The 23,688-nt window shown below is 40.8% G+C and overlaps 1 protein-coding gene across 1 annotated transcript; it reads left to right on the top strand.

Annotated features, from left to right (window-relative positions):
• Positions 1-370: 370 nt before the first annotated feature.
• Positions 371-16,089, top strand: SKA1 (spindle and kinetochore associated complex subunit 1). The gene is made up of 6 exons (XM_009821464.2): positions 371-458; positions 1,449-1,573; positions 2,302-2,393; positions 5,875-6,012; positions 10,441-10,610; positions 14,911-16,089. The coding sequence occupies exons 1-6, from the start codon at positions 371-373 to the stop codon at positions 15,057-15,059; spliced, it is 762 nt and encodes a 253-aa protein (XP_009819766.1). The 3' UTR covers positions 15,060-16,089.
• The last annotated feature ends 7,599 nt before the right edge of the window (positions 16,090-23,688 follow it).

Here is a 23,688-nt window from a genome sequence, read left to right as displayed (position 1 = left end):
ATAAACCAGATTCCTTGTTTATTGCAGTCAATTTCCAACTCCTTTAGTAGCAAACACCTTAATGTAATAAATACTTATCCAGTTTCATGAGGAATCATTGTACTGATATTACACTGCATTTATCTCCAGAGTTGAGGGAAATTGCTCTGTCTTGTCTCATGCCAGTCACTTTGTACTTTCTCTCTTGTTTTCAATTCCGTAAAATAAGAGGTAGTTACCACATTTACTACTCCATTTAGGTTCCCTTACCTTCCTTGACACATCAGGGTCCTCTTTAAAATTCTGCTTGTGTGCTTAGTGTTTGCAACTTAGGTCTTTCTTAAATTACCACATTCTTTTTTATTCCCCCTCAGTATGATAATAGAGGAACATGGCATCCTCAGACCTGGAAGATTTATGCTTTCACATCAACACGAAGATTTCAACTATTAAAAAGACTCTTCAATTAAGAAACATAGGTAAAAGAAATTAAGAGAGGGTTTTGGTTTGCACCTCCTTGCAGGAAATGGGAATGCTCTAATTAGACAAGGAATGTAACATGAAGTGGAAATCAAATAAAATACAGAGAACAACAAAAAAAAGTGAGTAAGGATGGCAAAATGGGAGCATTGTCAGGGAACCAGGTGCTAAGCAGAGAACGTGAGCTAAGTGAAAGTGTGCTCCTCTGAGGGGCTTGGAGACTGGTGGTTAATGCAGCCTGTATTCTATGTACTTGGTGGAGAAAGACCCAGTTGGGAGAAGACAAAATATCTTAGCGAGTATGTTAAGCCTAATTGCAAAAATGTGCAAAGGCACAGATGAAGGGTTATACAGGTGTCTTGTCCTGGCATTTCAGGAGTGCCTGGCTGTGATGTAAACATGCGATGGGTAGCAAACTTATTTAAACTGAGGTAGTGAAATTGATCTGAATGTTTTAGATTCATCTCTTACCCTTCTCTAGGCACAAACAGATATTACACAGGATCATTGAAATGTCGGTTGGGCGGCTCATCTCATCATCTAGGCTAACCTCCTGTTTGAAGATGAACTATAACTGTTTCCAAAGAGGGCAGTAGCTTTCTAGCTCCCCTAAACAGAGGGAGTTTGTGAAGGAGAATAGGGTGCTCCAGCCAAGTAGTTGTGAAAGCCAGGCTGTGTCTTAAGACCTGCATCCTCCACCTGCAACCTGCAGTGGTGGTGGGTACAGCTTAGCGCTTTCCAGCATCGTGCTGGAGGGGGGTCTTTATTCCTGCAGCAGCTTTGAACTCTGTTGGCTGTATGCAGTAGGAGGTTGACTGACCCGTGAATATTGCTGCTTCTGGGAAGATACGGTGCTTGGGGAGCATTGAGTTAGCAGGCAATTCTGTCATTCTGTAAAAAATCACTGCTTGTGGAGAGGAGGGAAATGGGATTTTGGTTTTGTGTTGGAGGTGTTTTGGCTTTTTGGCTTAATGTTCTCTCTTTGACAGGTCAAGAACCATCCCTCAAATCTATGCTCTGTAAAATAGGACATGAGATGGTTCTCTTGCATGATCTCCTGAATAAAATGGAAACAGAAGTTCAACAGCAAGAAAAACTGAAGAATTTGCTAAAAGTAATCTTTGTTTTTCTTGTTCATAAAATACTGAAAGATTCAAAGGAATCTTTGATAAGTGTGTAGATGTTCTTTTCTAGATCCTAAGTGATATGTTTGGATGCATGAGGCCGCTTACAAGTGAAAGCGGGACTCAGAACAGGCTTAATGATGGTTTATGAAGCAGCTCTCTGGCATACTGAACATAAAATTTTATTTTTCAAGGTTTATACATTGAAAGCATGTCTTTATCGTAATAGATGCTGTGATCTAAAGAGCAGTTCTATTTTTACATCTTTGCAATACTATGAAAAAGATTTAATTAGAGTATTTATCTATTGTTCTAGTGTGTGTTTGCAGTGCCTTCATGTGTTAAGTCTTTTGTCAAACTGTTGTTTGGGGAATGGAGATGAGTTTCCTGTAGTATCTCTTCATCACCACTACCATTCCCCTGCCCAGAGCTGCTAGAGTGTATTGTTAAAAATTTACTTCTTGCCCACTCAAATTTCTCTGATGCTTTGAAGACAAGGACAGACAAGCTTCTGTTTTCTCACTCTTAGCTTTGTTTTTCTGAGCTTTGCTAGCTGCTTTTGGGAAAATAGAGGGTAAAGAGGTAAGATGATGGGGAAAGAGCAAAGAACGCATCTTAAGTTAAAAAATTATTTTAGCATCACCCTAATAGTAAATTAATTTTATTTGCTTGACATTAGTAGTTTCAGATTTCTAATGAAGTCTAACATTAATTTCAGGATCTCCAGAAGTCTGCTGAAAGAGATCAAAATGAAGCACAGCACCTCCGTGAAAACATTCCTCCCCATCTGCCTAAACCAACTCAGAGCTGGTATGTTGTACATGAGTATGGAGGTATTGGGCTGCTCCTGGTAGTGTCCAGCTGCAGCACTGTATAGCTCTACTCCTTTTGCTATATATTAACTGTGAACTTTTGGGAGCTAAGGTGGTTATATGTAATGGTTCTGGAGTTTGCTCTTGACTGATCACTACCAGGCTTGTGCTAGCACCCTAACAAATCCCTCAGGAAAAAACCTATAAAATACCAAGTTGTTCAGATGGAAGCTTCCAGTGGCAGGTGTGACATTACAGTAGGAAGCTAGTTCTTCGATAAATTGGGGCATTCCTTGCTTTAGAATTGCAAACACACTGATTTGGTAGCTGCAGTGCTTAAGGATCGAAGGGTAGATTAGTGGTCCAAATGCTGGGTCACTAGAACTGAAATTCAACACTGCCCTTTCAAATAGCAGTAAAAAAAAAAATCTCCTCTAACTCAATCATCTTTCTGTGGGGATTTGAATTATGGTTGTGGTATTTTTACTCTCCTTTCTCTGCAGCAGCCTGGCATTTAGTTTAGCAATGACATCCACCTGCCTTTGAGAGGACTCTACTAAGAAGCTGTTTGGAATAAAATAGCTCAAGTGAGAGAATGAGGCACGAGTATGTGAAACAATAGCTATCATTCAAAAGGCTTCTAAGACATTATAACTCTGACTGGGTTTCTTGGAGCTGTCAGCTTTTTCTCTGGGCTGTTGGAATTGCTTTTTATTTTTGAGTGGTGTTAGTGTATGGCAGATGGGGGTCTCTTCCAGATTCGAACATCTGGAGATCCCAAACTTGTTTCTCACCCTTGTAGCTTGTCAGAAGGCAATGCATCACTCTATTTGAATTCAGTGCTTCCAATATGTGCCCTGAATCTATCAGCTTTACCTGGTCTTGCTCCTAATGCCAGACAAGCCTCAGGCTAAAAACATTACAGGAGTACTACAGCAAAATAAAAGGTTAAGGATGCGGAAACAGGGTTACAGAAGAGAAAAATGAACTGTAATTTTAGATAGTGTGTAGCAGTATTCTCATCTGTGGAGGTACTGCTTGTATTGAAACTTGGGCTAGTCTTATCTGGTAAAGAGATGCCTTGTACAAAAGCTTTTTTCTGAATGCTACGCTTCAGACATGAACCTTCAGTTTAGGAAACAGCCTCCTAAAATGTGTCTAGAGATGTCTGTTCCTTTTCAATTTCCTTTTCGATTTAGAGGTTGCAGAATTTGGTTTTTTGTGTGTGAAAGAGTGGAAGCTCTTCAGAAATTGTCACTGGCATTCTGCCTTCTTTTCATAACTTACTTAATTTAGTAAAAAACTTTACCTTAAGTTTACCTTAGCTCCTGGGAATTGTTTGCATGCAAGTGAGGCTTGTTTAGTGATTGTATCATCTCTGATATCAAAAAGATTCTTTGGGATGTTGGTTTCACTTCCAATCTTGTTCTGCTTTTGCTCAAGAAGTTAATTGTGATACAAGTTTAGCTTGTCCTTCGCTTTCCAGACAGAACCACACGTGTAAAACTAAGTAAGCTTTTCTAATAATTTTCTACAGATTGTGCTCTGCCAGCTTAAAACTGCCGTTCTGTCACTGTCCGACAGACTGTAATTGGTCAGAACCTATCTATATTTGTGTAAATGGGTCTTCAGTCCTCTTCCCCAAAGCTCCATCTGTTGACCCTCTCCATTTCTGTTCCTCTGTGTCCCAAAATGCTTGGGGAGCTGAGTACTAATTGTCTGTTGAGCGAATATCATGAGATAAGTAATGCAGAAAGCAGAACGAGCACTTGAACACTCGTGAGACAGGCCTTCAAATCTCAGAAAGAATGAAAACGCCCACACGAACGAATTGAACAATTCATGGCTTTAGCTATTGTTTCTCTCCTGTGTTCTTGGTTTTCATGTTCTTATTTACCGTCGGAATCTCACTGAAATAAAAAGCAGGTTCAATGTATCTTAAGTCCTTTGTATTCCAGATGTTTATTGAGAGAGCAGTTTCTCACTACACCAAAACCCAGATTTTGAATACAAGCTTCAGTTCTTTCTTTTCATGGTCCAGGTCAGCAGTGAGCTGTATGCGAACCACCTCACTGCAGCAAAGTACAGGCAAGGTAGTGGGTAGGAGCCCGAAGCAGAAGTACCTGGGGGTGGGGAATCATCTAGAAAAGTAAGAGGTTTGTTGCAGTGAGGAGGATGGCAGGAGATTGGAGTGTACAGGAGTGAAGTTTTAAGATGCGAATTCATCTCCCTCAGTCCTTGTGTTTATCCTTCTATTCCAAACCCACCGCTGACACCACCAAAAATCTCCACCCTTCCCTTTCCTTCTTTGCTGACATTCCCTGCGATTAGTGCTAGCTCCAGCGTGCCAGGATTAGTTTTGTGCAGAGCCTCACTTTGTTTCTCAGGTGTTTACATCTGAATTAGTTTAACTGGTGGTGTCCTGGATTTCAGAAGGGCTCTGTATTGTGGCATGGAGCAGAGCTTCCCCTGTCCCTGTGTCATGGACCAGACAGTTTGGGAGTCCAGCACGTGGCACTCACTGCCCTCCACACTGCAGCCCTCTTCCCTGGGAAATGGGACAGTGGGTTTCAGGGTGTCACACCAAGTGACACATCAAATCCCAGCCCTCTGGTCAACAGAGGGAGGCACTGCTGTGCTGTTTGCTGACTGTAGGGCCCCATGTCAAACAAAGATCTCTTCTTGTGGGAAGGTTAGAGCTAAGTAGAGGATCAGTTCTTTGTGACAGGTCAGCTCAGTACTGCTTTAGTTATTTCTGTTGTACATCTCAGCCCAGTAATGTCCTCATATTCAGATGACAGTGAATTTGGCCAAATGCATCCTCTTTGCTGTCCTTTGGCTGATGAGTAGGAGAGCAGCTAGGTGGGTGGCTGGCAAATAACTCAGGGTTTGAGGCTCTAAGCTGAGGGTTTGGAGGAAGGGTGAATTTATAAAAATAATGCTGTAATAATTACTCGAAGCAGGAAATTCCACAGCTTTTTGGGATCTTGCCTAAAAAAAAATAATATCCCAGCCTGCTGGATGGTGTTGAATTTCTTTGCTTCAAAAGATTAATGGATGAGTCAGGCTTCCCAAGATTTGAACTTGTTTCAAAGAGCTGTGAAGTATTTCAAATCTGCCTGTTAGGCTGCAGCTCTGTGCTGTGGTTCATCTGATAAGAAGCGAGGCCTCATGTTCTGTGAAATGTAATGGTACATTGAATTCCTAACTGCGCTGTGCTGCATTTGGACTGCTTCCAATTCACCTGCTAGCAGCCTCTCTAGCAGAGAAATGAAGAGTTATAATGAAGTCAGCTAAAGTATGCAGTTTGAAATGGAGTAAGCTTTATTTTTCTTTCAGGCAAGATCACAAACTGTGTTCATCCAGCCTAACAGATGGGTTGGAACTTAGGTCTGTGAGTAAGCAGACTTGATAATACAATGGTATTCTCCTTACTACTTATCTGCTATTTATACACTTAATACTCATTCATTTTACAGCATCGCTGGGCTAACTGTGAAGTGTGAAGAACAAACAAAAGTTGTAGAACCCGAACGTGCAAAGAAACCTACAAAAGAGTCAAGACTGATTAAAGAAGCACCCTTAATAACTGCAGAAGAATTTGAAAGTGTTCCTGCGTAAGTAAGCATGGCTTTTCTTAGACCCTGTCATGCCAATTTGGGTGGCAAACGTAGGTTTGGGAGTGAGCTCTTGCAGAACTGAGACTGACAGAGATGTTTTGACATTTTAAATGTTCCACGGGATGAAACATCATGACGATAGCTCCAAATAGTTTATATGCAATACCAGCAAACCTGAAAATTAAATGACTACAGCTAATTAGGTTCTTTTTTTATGTATACATTGGGCAGATCAGAACTAATCCATTAAAACCCAAACCTCTTACCTCAAAAGTCACTCTAATTGTGTGAACAGAAAAATATTAGCTGATAGATGCGTTCTCTTCTTGTTTTGAGAACTGACGTTTTCGAAAAAAAGAGCCATCATCCCATAAGATGACAGGTATGGTTACACTTAAAAGCAAAAATAATGATAAATGCTGGTTTTATTTGACCTGACTATTGATTTCTGAAAACTTCAAGTCTTGACTTATCAATCTGTTTTGAGACAGGAAAAGAAATCAAACTTGTTAAAAGCAAAAAACACCTCCCACTGAAATATCCCAAATTTCTGGAATAGAAAGCTGTGGGAAGCTGTGGGATTTTTTCCCCTACCATCAGGATCTGTTTAATAGATATCCTTGTCTGAAGTCTGTCATGTAGGAATAACTTTTCTTAAATGGCATTTTGGGGACAAGAACAAATATTTCTGCAAAAAGGAGAAAATTCTCTTGATGCCTAAGGCTGAATTGTTACCTAGGCTCCAGATTCAGTGTGTTCCCTGACAACACTTGTTTCAGTAAGACTTTTTTTTGAGTCTGTGTTTTACTTGAGGCTTTCAAATAATTTTTCCTATAGCTTTCATAATTTTCAGGTGAACAATGTCCATTTTCTTCCACCAAATTGCTCAGTCCAAAAAAAATGAAGGAGCCTGAATGTTGATATAATGCTAGAAGACTCTTTTGGTTACTTTTTAAAAGTGCATGCACCTGATACTTTTATTCTGCAGATCATCCTAGTATTTGGTGGATTTATTCCCTTGGCTACTTCTCTCCTGATAAATTTTTGGGAATTTTTGGTCTTTCTCTGCTAAGGCAAGAGAAGTAGGTATAGACCATTCTAACCAAATGTTGTTTTAACTTCCAATTAAAGCTATGATCTTCCATGTAACCTCTTGAAGTGTTTCGTTATCCTTGAAAGTGGAAGGTTTTCCACTGCTGTTCGTGGGTGGAGAGGATGGGGACAGAGGCCAGATGGATACTCTTATTCATTGCTGGTTTATAGAAACGTTGCATCTTAGACTGTCTTTGTGGAGCTACAGAAGTATTTTTATTCAGATGGGAAAAGCATGTTTGTTCTGTGGAGGGAGATTTACATGAATTTAAATAGATCTATTAATCTACCAGTTTTTTCTGTTGCCTGGCAGTGTTGTAATATGAGACTAGGGGAGTCAGCTAAGCTTGCCATTTCACATACTGTTTAATCAAATCTAAGCAGCAAATGTTTGTGACCTGAATTGTCTCACACCTAACGTATTCTCCTAGAAGAATGAGAATTAGGTTCGTATCCCAGTTCTCCAGGTCAGTGCTGGTCCTGATGTAGGATCCCTTTATACCTGCTGGCAATAGTAACGATGGATGCTATTCCATTTTTGTGCAGCTCTGGTCCTGGAGCTGCGTGGCTGTGCTTGCACAGGATGGTGCCTATGCTAAGCCTGTCTGAGGGACTTAATAAAGCTCAACTGTGCTTCTGTATCACATATGTGTCTAAATCCCATACCAGCTGGGTATCATGGGTTTTGCATCTGCCAAGAGTCTCATTCTTCTCCCTTCCTACGGCAGCTGTGGTAGATTGTAACTGAAAAATCTAGGTGTTTTTCACCCCCTTTGTGCTGAAAGCAAAGGAAAATCTATTCCTAACATCATTAGGGCACTAAAAGGGATATACAGTCTTCAGTAACTTCATATTTTCAGGTATTTAACAAAGGTACATGCTGTGTTAAGGTGCAGATATGGAGCACCTTGATCAAATAGAATACTCTCGCACAGCAAGAAACTTGCAAATTATCTTAGCCTTCAAATCTGTTGCAGACAGACACTTTTTGGAGGAAGAAAAAGGAAATGGCACAGTAGATGTCTCGGTTAACTTTGAATTCAAGGCAAAGGAAAATGCTTGCTTTATTCTGTCTCTAAAATTCTTACTGCTTAAGATATTTTTAGAATCTTCACATTCATTATAACTCTCTAAAGTCTCAGAAGATGGTAACTTGGGGGAATATATGGTTCTTTTTAGCCTAAGCATTTTTGAGGGAGCAGTGTTGGCCAGTAGGAGATTTATCTCTTTTCCAGTGGTATATATGTGATATATTGATGTTATTTTCTTTGAAGAACATAGCACTGTGCTTTGGTTTTCATACCTATGGAAAAAAATGTTTTGAAAAGGGCTTCTGTGGATTAAAAAAAGAAATTGGGTCACTTTTTTTTTTTAAAAAAAGAGGTCTGAATGTTTTTGCTTTTGGCATAGTGAAGCAGATTTTAAAGTTATTTTAAATCTAAAGTAAATGGATTAATTTGGAACTTCTCAGCTTTGTATTTTTATATTAGTGTATGTATGGACTGAAATAAATGTCAGCATTTATGGGTTTGCTAGCCATGGCTGGATAGAAACACAAGAAGACTGTGGAGCAGCTGGAGTTCTTATGAACAGTTATGCACAGAAGAAAAATTCCAGTTGCTTTTGACAGAATTTAGTTTCAGATTAAGGCACCTACATTTACGTGTCTGTGACACAGGTGTCTCCACGCTCACTGAGGATTTCTTATGCTCACATAGCTCTGCATATTCCCACATGACTATAAATAGGCTAGGAGATGCAGACAGAGCAATAAGTAGCAGTTAATGTATACAGGCAAAGCCCTTCTGTAGTTATAGGCTGTGTTACTTGTTTATGCTGAGTGTGACTGCATTTCAGGGGTGGTAGCACTGCTTTTATTTGAAAAGACGTTATGTGTGCCAAGTAGAGCGTTTTTATAAAAATGGCTGCACTTCCAACTTGGAATCTGGATTGATCAAAAATATCAATAAAGTTGAAAACTGGCTACAGATAACTTAGTGACAATTCAGTCTGCGATTAGAGCAATTGCTTTGAATTCAGGAGTTTTTACACACCTCGTGCAGACCTGTCTCCCTGACAGCGACTGACTATTATTAAAAATCTATAGCAAGCACTTTTTTTTAGTTGGCAATTGTAGAATGCCTGTCCACATTCTGGTTTGGAATACTGAATTTGTAATTGATTAGCTACTCATGCTTTAAATTCTTTGTATGTTTTTCAAAGATTGAGGTTTTTCCATTCAGATTAAAATGAACAGGAAATTGTTCCCTCATTGATCTCTTTGGTCTTACCTGACCTACAGCTTTTTGCCACCTCATGTCCTGCCCTAAAGAACCCCATTCATTCTTTAAATGAATTGTAACATTTTTCTCAATTCCACACATCTGCAAACTGATACTGAACCAAATGCCAACAGCCAGGTTTTGTTTGTTGTAGCGACTGAATGGTGATCACAGGATAATTCAAGTGGCAAGGTTGCCCTGGCTTTTACTGCAGTGTTTTCTGGGGGTTTGTTTTGTATTTAGCTTACTGCTTGTCATATAAGGTTTTCATTTGTCATTTCAGATTTCATTTTTATATAATGGCTTCTCAGTTTGTAGCATGTTTCCTTTTCCTTGAATGCATGCCTTTACATCTATAAATACTGAACAGCCTTACTTGCAAATATTCCAGTGTTCTAATATTTCCACATCGCTTTGTTTTTATCTTCTGTGCTTCCTGTACCTCTAGGCTGTTATCAACAGATCTTATTATTTTAGTACTAGTTTTATGAAATGCTCTGCAAGTTCAGAAGCGGATGTTGGTAGTGCAGAACTGTGTCTGTATAGCTCAGTAGGCTGCACAATAAAATATAGAAAACAACATAAAACTGGTATTTCTTCAAAAAAACCCAAAGGCATGGCTGTAAGATCAAACACAGGTTATTTATGATTATAATATGAACCAAACTGCACTCATAGGCAGAAACATTTAATTTCAGTTTTGGCTTGTGCTATGTTTTCTGCGAAGTTGCTCGATTTTTCTGCGTTTGTAGTTTAAGTGGTACGCTGTAAAAGCAACCTTTATTTCATTTTTAGAAGCTCCTTACAGCTTAAGCACCGGGTATTTTTTACTTCTCAATTTAGCTTCCTAATGTTTCATCTTTCTGGGTTTTCAACATTATTAAACTATCAAGGAAATGAACAAAATTAACTACTATGTTTATTCATTAACACAAAGTAGAAGAAACTGCCTCTAACTAGAAATAGCATGTTCAATTACGGCTGATGAAAGAGAAAAATAAACACGGAACTTTGTGACTTTCTGGTTACTGATTTTTATTTTTATTTGTAGGTATATGAAAGGTCGTTTAACATATGATCAGATTAATGCAGTTGTTGAAGATATGAACAAGGCTGTGGTGGGCAAGTACAAGATCTTGCATCAGCCTTTGAAATCTATGAATGCAGCAGTCAGAAATCTCTACCACAGGTTCCTCGAAGAAGAAACTAAGGATACAAAAGGTATTTTTTTCTTAACATTTGTTAGTACCAAAGTCATAGCATTTGGATATTGCAGCACAAATATAAAAATAGCGGACAAAATATTGAATGACTAATGAGAGCATGTGCTTTTCATGTTATAGTGTAACTTATAGCATCTTATTCTCAGAAAATAGTCTATCCAGGCAGTCTGGTAGTTGGTGGAATGGCCTAACCTGTGGGAGTGCTTAAAACCATCAGTCCTGAAAAATTTTAGAAAACCTGCTATTGCTTATTCTCAGATGGAGAACAGAAAAAAACACAAACAAACAAAACCCACCAAAACACAAAAACTTTGAGTGTACAAAGATTTAATTTGGAATCCCTACAAGTTCTGGAAACTCCTAGTTTGATAATCAAACTGCATAAACTGTGTTTTCAGTTTTTAAGCTAGAATGGACATGAACTATTAAAAACTTGTTCTGAAGTTGGGAAATTTGGGTAATCAGTCATGCTGCAGTGGCTTTGTGGAAGAGACAGGGCTGTCAGATAACCTTAAGAAGTTTTCTCCTCTTAAAGCGTAGAGGGAGCAAAAATGCACCAAAATGTCTTTCTCTCAATTTAAAAGCAAGTTGTACTTACAGGTTAGTTCTTCCAAAGATATGTGGCACAGTAAATCTCTAATATTAAAATCTCCTTTTTGACATTCCTTTCCTTTTGAGAACAAGCATGTAATTATTCCTGGAGGGGTGTACTGCATGTATCAAGCTTGGCAATGTCCTTAGAATGCTCTCGTGTTTCCAAGTTCAGACATAAAGCATGGAGCAAACTCTCTCCTGTCTCACAGAAAGAGAGCTCTTTTTCTGACAGCGCCTTGCTGCCTGCCTCTTGATATTTTTTTTAATTTTTTTTTGCCATGAACAGAATGCAAGAACATTCTGCCTTAAGCATTTGCTGGGTACTCGGGAGTCACCTTATGACAAACGACAACTTTTTCTTCCTTCCTTTGCATTTGTTGCTCATCAAGACTCTCAATATTTATGGCATGGTGATGGCATCACTAACTTCTAGATTCTAAATGCTGCTTTTCTGTAGGGAAGGAATTCTTAATGGTGTACGTGCCTGCCACCTTATTTTGAGACCTATAAGATAAATGTGTCATATGAAATTCAGTGTTGTAAAGGACTTGAATAAAAGCATGCTAAAGGCATGCAGCTAGACTACACTTCACATGACTGGCTTCTGATTTGGGCTTGGATAGTTTGGTTTTTTGTAGACAAGTTCTGCTTCAGCCTAACAATGGCTCATATTAATCTGGGATTTCTTAAAATACTTGCTTCATCATTTTTAACTTACAGTATCTTTTTGGTTTAACTGTTACTGTCCTCAGGGCGATAGTAAGGAGTTTGAGCCCATGGCTGTAGAGGAGAGGCTGAACACTAGGAGGGCCTTCCTAGGCTTGGAATGCTGCATGGTCTGCACAGTGATCCACGGCAGCCTCGGCTGCAATGAAGGAGCCGTTCTAGCAACTTGAGAAAGCTACAACTAGTCGGAGATAATTGTCTACCACAAAGTAGTATTTTTTTTTTAAGTCTGAGGAATTGAGGCTTTTAATTTCTTCAGGTACCTGAGAGACAGTTTTTGTTTTCTTTATGTTGGAAAGTTCAGTTAGGAAACCAGGACCTTCAGCATCTGAGTGACTGTGTGTGTATGTGGTAGGTGTTTTTTGGTTTGTTTTTTTTGCTGTGACTAATCATCTAGAAACTCTTGAGAAAAGGTCTGGCAGGTTGTTAGACGGTTCTTATCTGGCCAGCACAAAATGATTAAATGTCTTTATCCATTGCATTTTTCGGGATGAGGTTGTGTATTCATTGATTTGTTTGCTTAAATTTCTGCTGTGAGTGTCTCTCTGCTTAGGATTCCCACAGTTTCTCAGCCTGGGCTGATTGCCAGCTGACCTCTTCCTCTGATTTCAAGATGAGAAAAGATGTTGTCTGGTTTATCAGGGCAACTTCCCAGCCAGTAAGGTGATTCAGTTAGCTTAGTTATTTAGTGCATGCACCTACTGTTTCCAACCAAACCACCATCCTTCAGTCAGCTCTGGTTTCTTCATAAACAAGATACTGCTATGCTGAATATTGCTGCCCTGAATTCTGGGCAAATATAAGAAGAAATCATATTCTGCACAGATTCAGGACATTCTGATGCTCCTCCAGATGTAACAGACTGTGAAACCAGTATGCAGATTATCCCTGGGTTCCTAATGCCACTTAGGTGTATTGCCCTGTTACTGGAAGTTGCAAATGGTCTCTATCCAACTGTAGTTACATTTTAAGCACTTATGCAGGTTTTCTCTTCTCCTATTGTTAAAGAAACTTTCCACTTCTCATCTGTATGCGAATTCGGCACTGTTGCAAGCTCTGAGATTCAGTATAGTTCCCATCTGGGGGAAGACCTCCAGCTTTTGATAGCTATTGTCTCTGGAAGATTCTACTTCCTATTAGACATCTGTGTCACCAACTCTCGAAATGGCCCAGTCTGTGGGAAAACATGGCCTGTTATTCTTCAGCTCTGAGCAATGTTTTGGGGAACCCGGCGCTTATAAACAGCACTCTGGGACCTCAAGTCTGATGGCTGTCACAACCTTGGATGCTCCTTTCAAGTAGAGCGCGTGTCCTGTTAGATCACTCATAAGATGAAATTTTTACATAAAAACATAGATTTGCCTGTGTAAACCTACATTGTACTTGTTTAATAAATATATAAAAGCTTCCCTGGCATCTTCAGCTTTGCAGCTAGCATCAGGTACTTTCTCCTTGGTTAAACTGGAAGGACTCCCCAATAACTTAATAGAAAGAAGAGATGCTCCATCTTATCTAAGATGTTGCTGCCTCTGCCTTACTTTAAGGGTAAAAGGAGGAGGGAGGATGCTATCTTCTTTTTCCCAGCTAGAACATCCCTAGCCTTGTGACATCTTTCTCATAAGACTCGGAAGCATGATACTACAGAAGAATATGTTATTTCCTTCTACTTACTCTCCTTAGAGATAATTGGACATTTTTTCATTATACCTTAATTAGCGTGTTCCTGGTTTCAGATTGCTTTTCATTCTTACAGTTTTGTGAAGATGCGTGGTTAAAACCTTATGCCATGTTACAGGAAATATTAAATGTACAGTCATTTTACTAGACCTATAATTATCTCCTATCTGAGCAGTGTATAAAGACTAAATATGAAACCCCAGGTCGTGAATATAGCTATGGAGTGCTTAGAATAGCTCCCTCCTTCCTCGTGTCTACCTGTTTGTGGGGACTTTCTCTTGGCATTCTGCTGCATGCATTTTAAATGCTTTAACTCCAGACAAGGCTTTGGTTTCTTACAAGCACTTGATAATGAGAATTTCCTTGTAGAAGTAGTTAATCAACTACAAGAAGGGATGAGCTGCCAGCTGTGATGCAGGACTTCCCTATGCTATTTTCTTGGAGACACAGGGAGGGTGCTGTTCCAAGTGGTTAGTGTTTTTCTTGCATTTTCTTAATTAACAAAGGATTATTCTTTTCCAAATCTGATGGCAGCCAAGGGAATGGTGGGCTGCATAGTTCCTGATGTATGCGGGGCTCCTTCCTTTTATTTGCGAAGGTCCAATTCCAGAACTTGAGTGCCTGCTGAGAGAACATGATCGGGCCACTGCTTATTTCAGACATTGCGAAGCAATTACTTGGGATTCAAATTACAGTGCTACTCAACTGCGTTCCATGATTGAAATGCTGAAGCATGATGCCTTTCTCTGTAAAGCTGTGCTATGATCTTTAAGCAGACCTGAAGCATCTCTTTGGCTTTGCTTAGGTCAGTGCTTTGGATGTCACTAAGAACAGAACACCTATGGGCAAGGCCTCAAAGACAAGTTTACTGTTAGGCATCACAGTTCTTCAAGGTGTGCTGTCAATTGACTTTCTACTAGCCACATCTGCTGGCATGTCTGTGGAATGTCTCATAGCTGGCCCTGGGTGGTGTTTGAGACTGCTACAGAATTTATACCCTGATAGAGGAGCATGGCTGGTTTGAGAGATGTTAGTAGATACAGCTGGAGCTCGCTGAATGGGGCCTGTGGATGATGCAGGGTAGTTGAACTCAATGTGAAGGTTGGTAATTCTTTTTTCTGGTGACAAATTTAGAAAGTAGAACAAAGTTCCTGACATAGTGTGAGCTCATCCTGCTGCCGATTGTATTTTTTCATCAGTGTGTGGAATTGTTAAGAAGAGGTTGTATTGTTACTTGTGAAATGTTAAGTGTATCCTACAACACAGTCATTTCTATAGCAAAGTCATTATTTGTTTTCCAGGTGAATTTTTTATTGTGGAGGCTGATATCAAAGAGTTCACTCAACTGAAAGTGGATAAGCGCTTCCATAGGATCCTCAATATCCTGCGCCACTGCCAGAGAGTGAGAGAAGTTCGTGGCTCAAGACTTGTCCGCTACGTCATCTGCTAACGAGCTTTCCGGATTCTGCTTACCCAAGATACAGAGGGGCAGAAGTATTCTGAGATGCAGAGAGATTTTGTTGTCTGCCGAGAGGTTCTTTCTATGCTTGGGCATTCCTATCCAGCTCTCTTATATTCTTAAAGGCAGTAGTGAGGACCAAGAAGTGTTTTTCAGACATCTATCCTAAATTAGGAGTGATAATATCAAATGGCCTTGAATTATTTGAGTTTTGTTTTGCAAACTTGAGAGTAACTATTGTCTTTTTGGTAAATTACAAATGCAAACCAGATATGCAATTAGTGCACCTGTGGTCACAGGCGGTTTTAATCACATTTTCAGGTCAGCACTTGAAAGTTAAATTCTCTGCATGTTAATAATGTTCCTTTTGTGTTTATGAGTTGGAGACTGTGTTTTAAGACTCTGTAGCTACTCAAAGGAAGCATTTGATTCTTTTTTTTTTTTGATCCCTCAAACCAATTTCCAGATTTTTTTTTTGATCTTTTTCTTTTTATCCTAATTTTATGTTTTGGAGTTTCCTGCATAGCTTGAACAGGGAGATCTGAGGTGGTTTAAACATTTCCAGACTGATGATCGGTGGTTCTGTTAGCCATGTGGTTTTCATACTTCATCATGCAGCCAGATTTTTCCCTCAGACCAACCCATTAGACTGAAACAGTAGAGCAGTGGGGGTTTTTAAGTGAAAATGTGGACTTTTCCTTTGAAAATACTGGTCAAATTCATAACAGTTTTTATTGTAGAAGGTTGTTTTTGAATGACTTATTAATGTAGTAAGTTCCAGAGTAGAATTATTGTGATAAATATCAACTCTGCAAGTAATCAAAACTGTTTTGATAAGAAAAGCTGTGGTCTTATTCTTCCGTGAGCCTGTGTCTGCTCTTATCCTAAAATCTAATCTAAAATACCTCTTCTTGTACCCTGTCAGTGTTAAGAAGACAATTTAATGAGCAAAAGACCCTGAATTAACTTTGAACTTTCTCAATAAAGAGATCCTGATGAGTGCATCTAATCCTAGGTTCCCATTTTTTTTTGTATGTGGGGAGTGGGTGCGGTTTTGGTCTTTTGCTTTGGGATGTTGAGATCCAAGCTGAGGTCTCTACTCTGCATTGTATTGAAATATATTTCGTGTTCAGATAAACACACAGCATAGGAGGATGTGCAAAATCAGTTTCCATAGGTGCCAGTTGAGTCCATCTGTTTCTTGCAAAGCTTATTTGATGTTAAATACTTCTTCCTCCTGCCCCCCCGCTTCATGTACGCCTGAGAGTCTTTCAAGATTCAGGACTTGCAATCTTCTATTTAATAAAAAGAAATCTCCTCATAAAGCAGTTGCCCTGGCTTGCCTTTGATTTCATGTTTGGTTTTGACATTTCCAGGTGACTGGCTCCAGACTGTCCAGCAGCCTAACTTCTGTTTTCTTCTGCTCTCCTCTGATCATCTGGCTCATCATTCTCCAGCCTGCACCAGGAGGAGGTCCCATTGCGTAGGTGTCCCTAGAGGGAGGTTGATCTGTTGGACATGGGGCTGTTTCAGTATTTACAGCATGTTGACTTTTCTTCCTCTGCAATTTAGCTTGTGATTGTATGGCTTTAACTTTGAAAGTGTGTGGAAGAAGCAAAAAAGATGCAAATGGACCCAGAAGAACCATGTCCAAGTGAACACTTTGCTGTAAGGAGAGGCCTAAGTATAGGGGAGAGTTATGGCAGGCTTAAAAGGGAACTTGTTGATGGGCAAACAAGACTGAGACAGGTGTCTCATGTTTCAATTACTAGTATAATCAACGAAAGGTGAGAGACCCTTTCTTAATGATTGTTTAAAAGTTGCTGTTCTCAAAATGTGTGATTCCTCACTGTTCAAATGAGCAGGACTGTGCATTGTCAGAGTCCTGCGTAGCACTAGGGACAGGAACCACGCAGCTGTGGCAGCTCTGCAGGATCTTCTGGCTGGGCACAGAATCTGCACTAACAGATTTAAAGGCTGTAGCAGAGTGAGAGCAACAGAAATCGGGCAAGCTTGCAGCGACTGTGTCCTCTGACAGCTGGTGTAATGGCAAACTGTAGCCAGAGGCTAACCAGTGCTTCTAAAATGGCCGAGCGCTGCTTGTGCCAGCATGCAACGTGATTGTGCTCACAACCCAGTGGCTCCTTGTTACCAACATGGTTTTTTTAATACTTAGGTGGAGGCTGGGATCCTAGAGATTGCCTTCTGCTAGGTATTAAAAACCCAAACCTGATAGTATACTCCATAACCTTGGTTTTGGCTATTCATAGTAAAGTCCTGATTGTTTCATCATAAGCTTTTTTTTCTGTTCAGATATCATCACTATGGTGGCTTTTTATTTTTTTTCTTAGTACTTGTTTTGGTCTGGGTAAGCTTGGTTGCTGCATGAATATTTTTCTCCTGCCTGTAATTCCTTTTTGTTGTGGGGATTGCAGTTTGTGATTAATTAGATGTTGGTTAACAGCTTTCAGTCTGTTACTACAGAGTTTTTAATTTTCTAAACTATTTTCCCTCAGGCAGATTCTCACAAACGTGCTCATTATTTTAATCCCCTATCCTAACATTGTTTTCTTTCTTTTACTTCTCATGAGGAAGGCAAGCCATGGATTGTGGTCACTTACTGTACCCTTTCACCTTTTTTCCTCCAAAGGTTCACGCTGACTCGTGAGCCGGAAAAGAGTTCCTGTCTCTTCTCTTCAATGAGTTTTTGGTGTTTCCAAAGTGTTTTGGGGACAAAATGTTCATCTCCAGGAGATGCTTCAAAAGATTACTATCTTATGCTGTATGTTTATTTATTTCTCTCTTTGGCTAGTGCTCCCCCATATCTTTCATCAGCATACAGTTGGCAATAGCACTAGATATCGGTGAGTGTTTCTGCCAGTCCTGCCAGATGGTTTAATGTAATACTCCTCCAAAATACAGCTAACTTGCAGCTTTCCAGTGCTAACTTGCGCTCTTCCAAATGTCAGTTTCTCTGATATTTCAGCTTCTGAAAACAAGGAAATAAAACTGAGGTAACACGAATTTAATTACCTGATAAATGAGAAAGGAATCGTGATCTTCCCGCAGCCTTAATCTGTTCTCCTCAGGACACAGCTCAGTTTGTGCTTTCACACCCATTGCTCTCTACCCCCTGGACATAGCGGGAGCTGTAAGGAACAAGAGAAGCGGGTGATGAATACGTATTTGGTGAGCAAAGTTACCTCCTCGGGCTGGTCTAGACAAAATAGGGAACTTAATGTTCGTGATTAATCTGATATGATGTAGTAAATGTCTTGGGCAGAGGCGGAAAGAAACGTCTGCTAAATTTGGCCTTGGCAATCAGAAATCAAACTGAATCCTATTGCCCTGTGCGCGGGTTTGGAGGATGGGAAAGATGCCATTTGACCGCAAGAAAGCAACGTTGCCCAAGCCTGGCAGAAACAGGACTGATGTGCTGCCTGACCATGCTGCTTGGAAGCAGAAAGCCAGTGACACGCGGGGTCCCAGGGGAGCTGGGGTTTGTGCCTGTTGGGGACCCACGCATGCATGTAAGAAGTTGGGACAAAGCAGAGTTGCTTTTTAAAATGCTCTTTGTTCTTGCTTTGCTGTTTTGTTGGTTAAATAAATGCATTTTTTGTTGTCCTTAACTCCTCTTTTGAAAAGGCACTGATGGAAATAATTATCTGTTGAAATCGATGCTCAAAGCACTTTTACCCGTGAGTATTTCATTCGGTGTTTAGCTGCGTGTTATTTCAGGAGGCAGTGATTTCCATCTGTGAGAGCACATGTTCCCTTTCATGGTGCCCACGAGGAGGAAGAGAAAACGAACGTTTCACGTCATTCATGCTGAATCCTTCCTTACAGGGAGTTAATACTGAGCAAAGCTGGTAAATAACTGTGCCAGGGAATGCTGGATAAAGAAGATAGATATCAAGGACTTCGACAGAAGTCTCTGGGTTGAGAAAGGTGTCTCTCCCATGCACAGTTTTATCAAGTTGCTCTCTGAATTGTTCCCTTAATTTAAAAAAAAAAAAACACCACAAAACTTTTCTCTAGGATGGTGCTTACTATGGCTCACGGGGCTAAATAATCTTGACGTACCATCACTTGATAAATAGGTAGATCTGCTGGCCTTCCCCTGCCCCATACACGTGTGAGCGTACGAGCTTGCCCTCATCGGAGGAGTGTCACAGCCTTGTGTTTCAAACAAGCTACAAAACCATTCCGCTATCTACAGAGAAATCCTCTCCTGAGGATCAGCATGGAAAAGCAGGAAAACCTGGATTTAAATAATTATTTTTAATACAGTTTTGCATTTATAGGGTGGGGTTTTTTCCCTTGAGTGCTTGATCCTTACTGGACAAGACCCCTAAAGACATGTTGATGGCAACCAAAACCCAGAGCTGGGCTAAATTTGGAACCCACATGGGTGATAACCAGGAGAATGTATATTTAAGAAGCTGCAAAGCTTAATGTACTCGTAATTAGGCCTACCATTTTCCACGGTAAAGTACAAAACTAAAATGGTGCATTCTTATTAAATGGTTGATTATTTTTTCTTAGTTATTTTTTTTAATCTAACTTGTGTCACACAGAATTTCCTGGGAATTGGGATGCAATTAAGATGCACAAGAACTTATTTAAATGAAACCACTTTAAACAGGCTGGAGTTTATCTATAGGCAGAAGCACTTACACATTTTATACGTATAGACAGAAACATGGAACAAGTTTATTCCTACATGTGCGGCTTTCAAAGCTAAATAAAAACAAGTATTTTGGCAAGCTATGATCGAAACCAATTAAGTGTGTTTGTACTTTGATGTATTAGGTCGTAGCCTCTGCTTCCTTGTATTGAGAATTGCACTAGGAAAATTGGTTTTCCCATTTCCTCAATTCTTCATGGATTTACCGAATGCAGATAAACTAGTAGAATATCATAGTGGTAAATAGCAACACCATGGCTTTAATTTTTTTTTTCTATTCCAGTTTAGTAGTGCTTCTTATTTAATTGATGTGAGATTAATAAGTGATGATAAGTCCAGGGCTTTTTGTCACTTTGTGAACTCAAGCTGCTTGGACTCTTCTGGCAATATTTTAAGGCTGTTTCATGCTTAGTAGAAGTCTTGTGGATTGATCTGTTCTGGTATGCCTTTTTTCACTTTTTTAATTTTTTTTTTTTTTATTTCAAGGGGAATTTGCTCATGGGAGCAGCTCAGCCCCTGTTCCCATGTATATTTTCATGCTGGCCAGCCTCATCTCGCTCCTCCCTGCTGACGCAGCTTCTCTTGCCATGTTCTGAGCACCAGCATTTCAATTATGAACTCACGTTTTAAGTTTGATATTTATGCAGCAGCTGAGAAACCTAAATAATTAAATTTCCCTGTGGCCCGAGCAGGCCAGGAGTCGGACAAGCTTCTTCATAGACGTGAGCTGTGCGGCTTAAAAGATCTGCTGGCATAATGGTTGCTACCTGTATGCTCGTTCCTTAATAGAAACCGCAGCACTAATCATTAATAATTCAGCTGTGGCTCAGCAAATCAGATTAACCTTTGGGAACGCACCGTGGTTGCTTTTCTGTGCAGCCTTTGTTTTCAAAGTAGAAAAATGATTCCTTCAGAGCAGGGAAGAGACCTGCAACTTCTTCTGGATGGTTTGTTTGGGGGAGATGGCCGCGAGTAAGCGTGACTTGAAGTCAGTTGTTGTGCGAGTCTGAGACTTATTCGACCTATTCAAATGCTTGCTTTTCATAATCCATATTTCCTATTTGTTTTAATAGCCTTGGTTTTTTATGTGATGCTTTCAGCCATGCCGGAGCACCTCTGCCTTGAGCTGCGCAGGGATGTCAGGAAGACTTGCCGAGTTGCTGCAATTGCGTGATACCTGCTATGGGAGCATACGGGTGTTAAATCTCTGCCCAGTATCTCCTTGCTTACATCTCGCCTTGGTCTCTCCAGGGAGACCTCATCTCTGGGCCTCCCTTTCTCCTCAGTTACAGCCGGGTGCAATGAATTATCTGAAACTTCAAGGTGCTGGGCTGGTGAATTTGGTTAAAATCTGATTTGCAGATAATTCTGCTTCCCTAGCTCGTGCTTCTAACTCTGCCTCACCTTCTCCTCGTGCCACACCTCGGGGCAATGGCAGACAGAGATACCCACCATAAGAAGAAATCAAGGTAGGGCCAGCAGCGATGTGTTGGAGGAGACGTGATGATGACAGCGGAGCACAGATTAAAGTAGGAATCAATTACGTGTTGGCTATTGCAAAGCAAGCCAATAAAAAAAATTACAAAAAATTATATATATATATATAAAAAACTGTGTTTACCAAATGGGAACTCTGTTAGAAATGGAAACCAGTCAGTCAACGTACTAATCACAGGTGGGGACTTGGCTTGGACCCCTTCTGTGAGGTCCTGGTTGCATCTTAAGACAAAGTAAAGAGAAGAAGTGAGGATGGCTAAAAAGGTTTGGTGTAAGGGAAAAAGAAAGGAATTTGGGTTACTTAATGTAGGAAGAGATGATTCAAGGGGAGACAACGTTGTGTTTGAAGCAGTTGTTATGCTGACCCCACGGTGGGGATAGATGGGCTGGGGTGGGCAGAGGGACAATACAATAAACTGAAGCCATGCCTGGGGAATTTCTGACCTCGGTGTTTGCAGAGCCAAAACCTTGCAGAGAAGCTGTGGGCCTTTAATGCTGGGTTCAGGTTTACCCTCATGGAGCTTGAGGATGATAAAATACGGGAAGGTGCTACGGAGGGATGAGGCACAACCCCTGGAGGCTGCTGGCCCATGGTCTAGGTTGCACCAAGCCTGGACCAAGACCTCAAAGAAATCTTCATCCATCCATGGTCTAGGTTGCACCAAGCCTGGACCAAGACCTCAAAGAAATCATCATCCATCCTCTCAGTCCTGTAATTTCAAAATCTGCCAGTTCAGGCTAATTCTTCCTTGAATGGGCGGCTTCTTCCCTTGTAGTGGCACCATCTCTCCGGACATCCTGCCCTTCCCTCTGCAAGATCTCAGGAATAACTGCAAGGGGAGAAAAAGACCCGTTAACCTTACCATCTGTCTCTTCTCTGTGTAATCCAGTTGGTGTTTGTCTTGATAGCGATAATTACTCAGAAGTATGTAATTGCAAGACAAATGTTTAATTAAGAGCGGGTTTATCGCTAGTCTCTTGTCTGCTTCCATCTGGAAAGAGCGTGGTTGTGTCGGTCGTCTCGGCAGCCTGGATCGAAGGCCTGACGGCCTGATTCCGCACCCTTGCAAAAAAGTAAGGAAATAACTTAAATTACTAATGGAACCCTTCATTCCCTGCTGCTGCCATGTGAGCTTCGAATTTCTAAATAGTGCTTTGGCCAAAATCCACATCTTCTGATGATAACTGCTGTGGATAAACCAGGTTTGCCTTCAAATTAATCCATAATTTGGGACAGTGTCCTCTACCTGGTCAGAGCTCCAGGTGCCTTGTAAGGAAAATGGGAGAAAAAACTGTTCTTCTAGGCACTGCCTCTGGATGAACTTAAATCAAATTTACATTTAGCATTTCCGAGCTCTTTAGCAGTGCCCGATAATGTATTCCTGCAATATCCTAGAAGTCAGAAGGCTTTTAAAACCCCCTAAAACTTACACAGGGTGCAAAGGCTCCTCATTTAAATGTGTCCAAGTAAATAGGCTGTAAATTATCAGCCTCTGCAGCCTCCCAGGAAGACTCAACAAAGTGAAGGTGGCCCTGTAACCTGGCTGCATGGGGAATTAGCATTAAAAATATTCCTCCTCTCACCGTTCTCAGGTGCAGTGGGGGTCTGGGGCAGAGCTGCCTCCCTGCCTTACAATAACTGCAGTGAGCATCAGCCGCCAAAGTAATTTAAATATGTTTTTCCCCTCTGGGAAATCACACTGATCTTAATAGGGTTTTTTGATTAAATAATGTGCTGACTGTTACAAGCTGGAAATATGTTTATTTTTGTGTTTATTCTTTGCAGCAGCGTTTCCTTCTGGTTGTCGCTCAGTTGCTTAAGGACAGAAAGGCTCAGGATTGCTCCCAGCCAGGAAACGGCCCCAGGACCCCGCACACAGGCTGCACCCAGGAGGATGCGATAGATGCTTATATATATATATATGAGAGCGGGTGGGGAAGTGCTGACCCTACAGCTGAGTAGCTGTAGGGTCTCATCACAGGCCCTATCCCCAACCCCGTGCTGGGGTTCTCCTGGTGATCCAGCCTCACCGAGCTCCTCACTTCTCCCTTCCCAGCAACTGGGAAATTTGGAAATTGCTGGAGTTTCAGCATTGCTTTTCCCCGCTGATAATGAAGTGGGAAATTAGGCAGAACGGTGGCAATTTTACTGATTCTTTAAAGCCCCATTAATGTAAAAAACGGCCTGTTTTTCCCCATGGTGGTGCATCCCACCTATGAACCCCCCGCTCTTGCTCAGCAGTGCTGAGTGGGAATAATCCGGCAGCTGAACGCCGGTGCTTTGGGCCTGAGGCTGGGAGATGCCATGGCAACATCTCAGACAGGAGCTGATTGCGTATGAATGTATATGCACATGCCAATTAAAATTTAAACAGCCTCCACTGTGAAGAGCGAGCTGAGCCCGTACGGCAGGACCCCTGGTTTATCAATAAAGTA

This window comes from Gavia stellata, chromosome Z (genome assembly GCF_030936135.1).
Source record: "Gavia stellata isolate bGavSte3 chromosome Z, bGavSte3.hap2, whole genome shotgun sequence".
Lineage (NCBI taxonomy): Eukaryota > Metazoa > Chordata > Aves > Gaviiformes > Gaviidae > Gavia > Gavia stellata.
The sequence above is the reverse complement of the archived record's forward strand: the minus strand, read 5'-3'. Positions and strand labels throughout refer to the sequence as shown.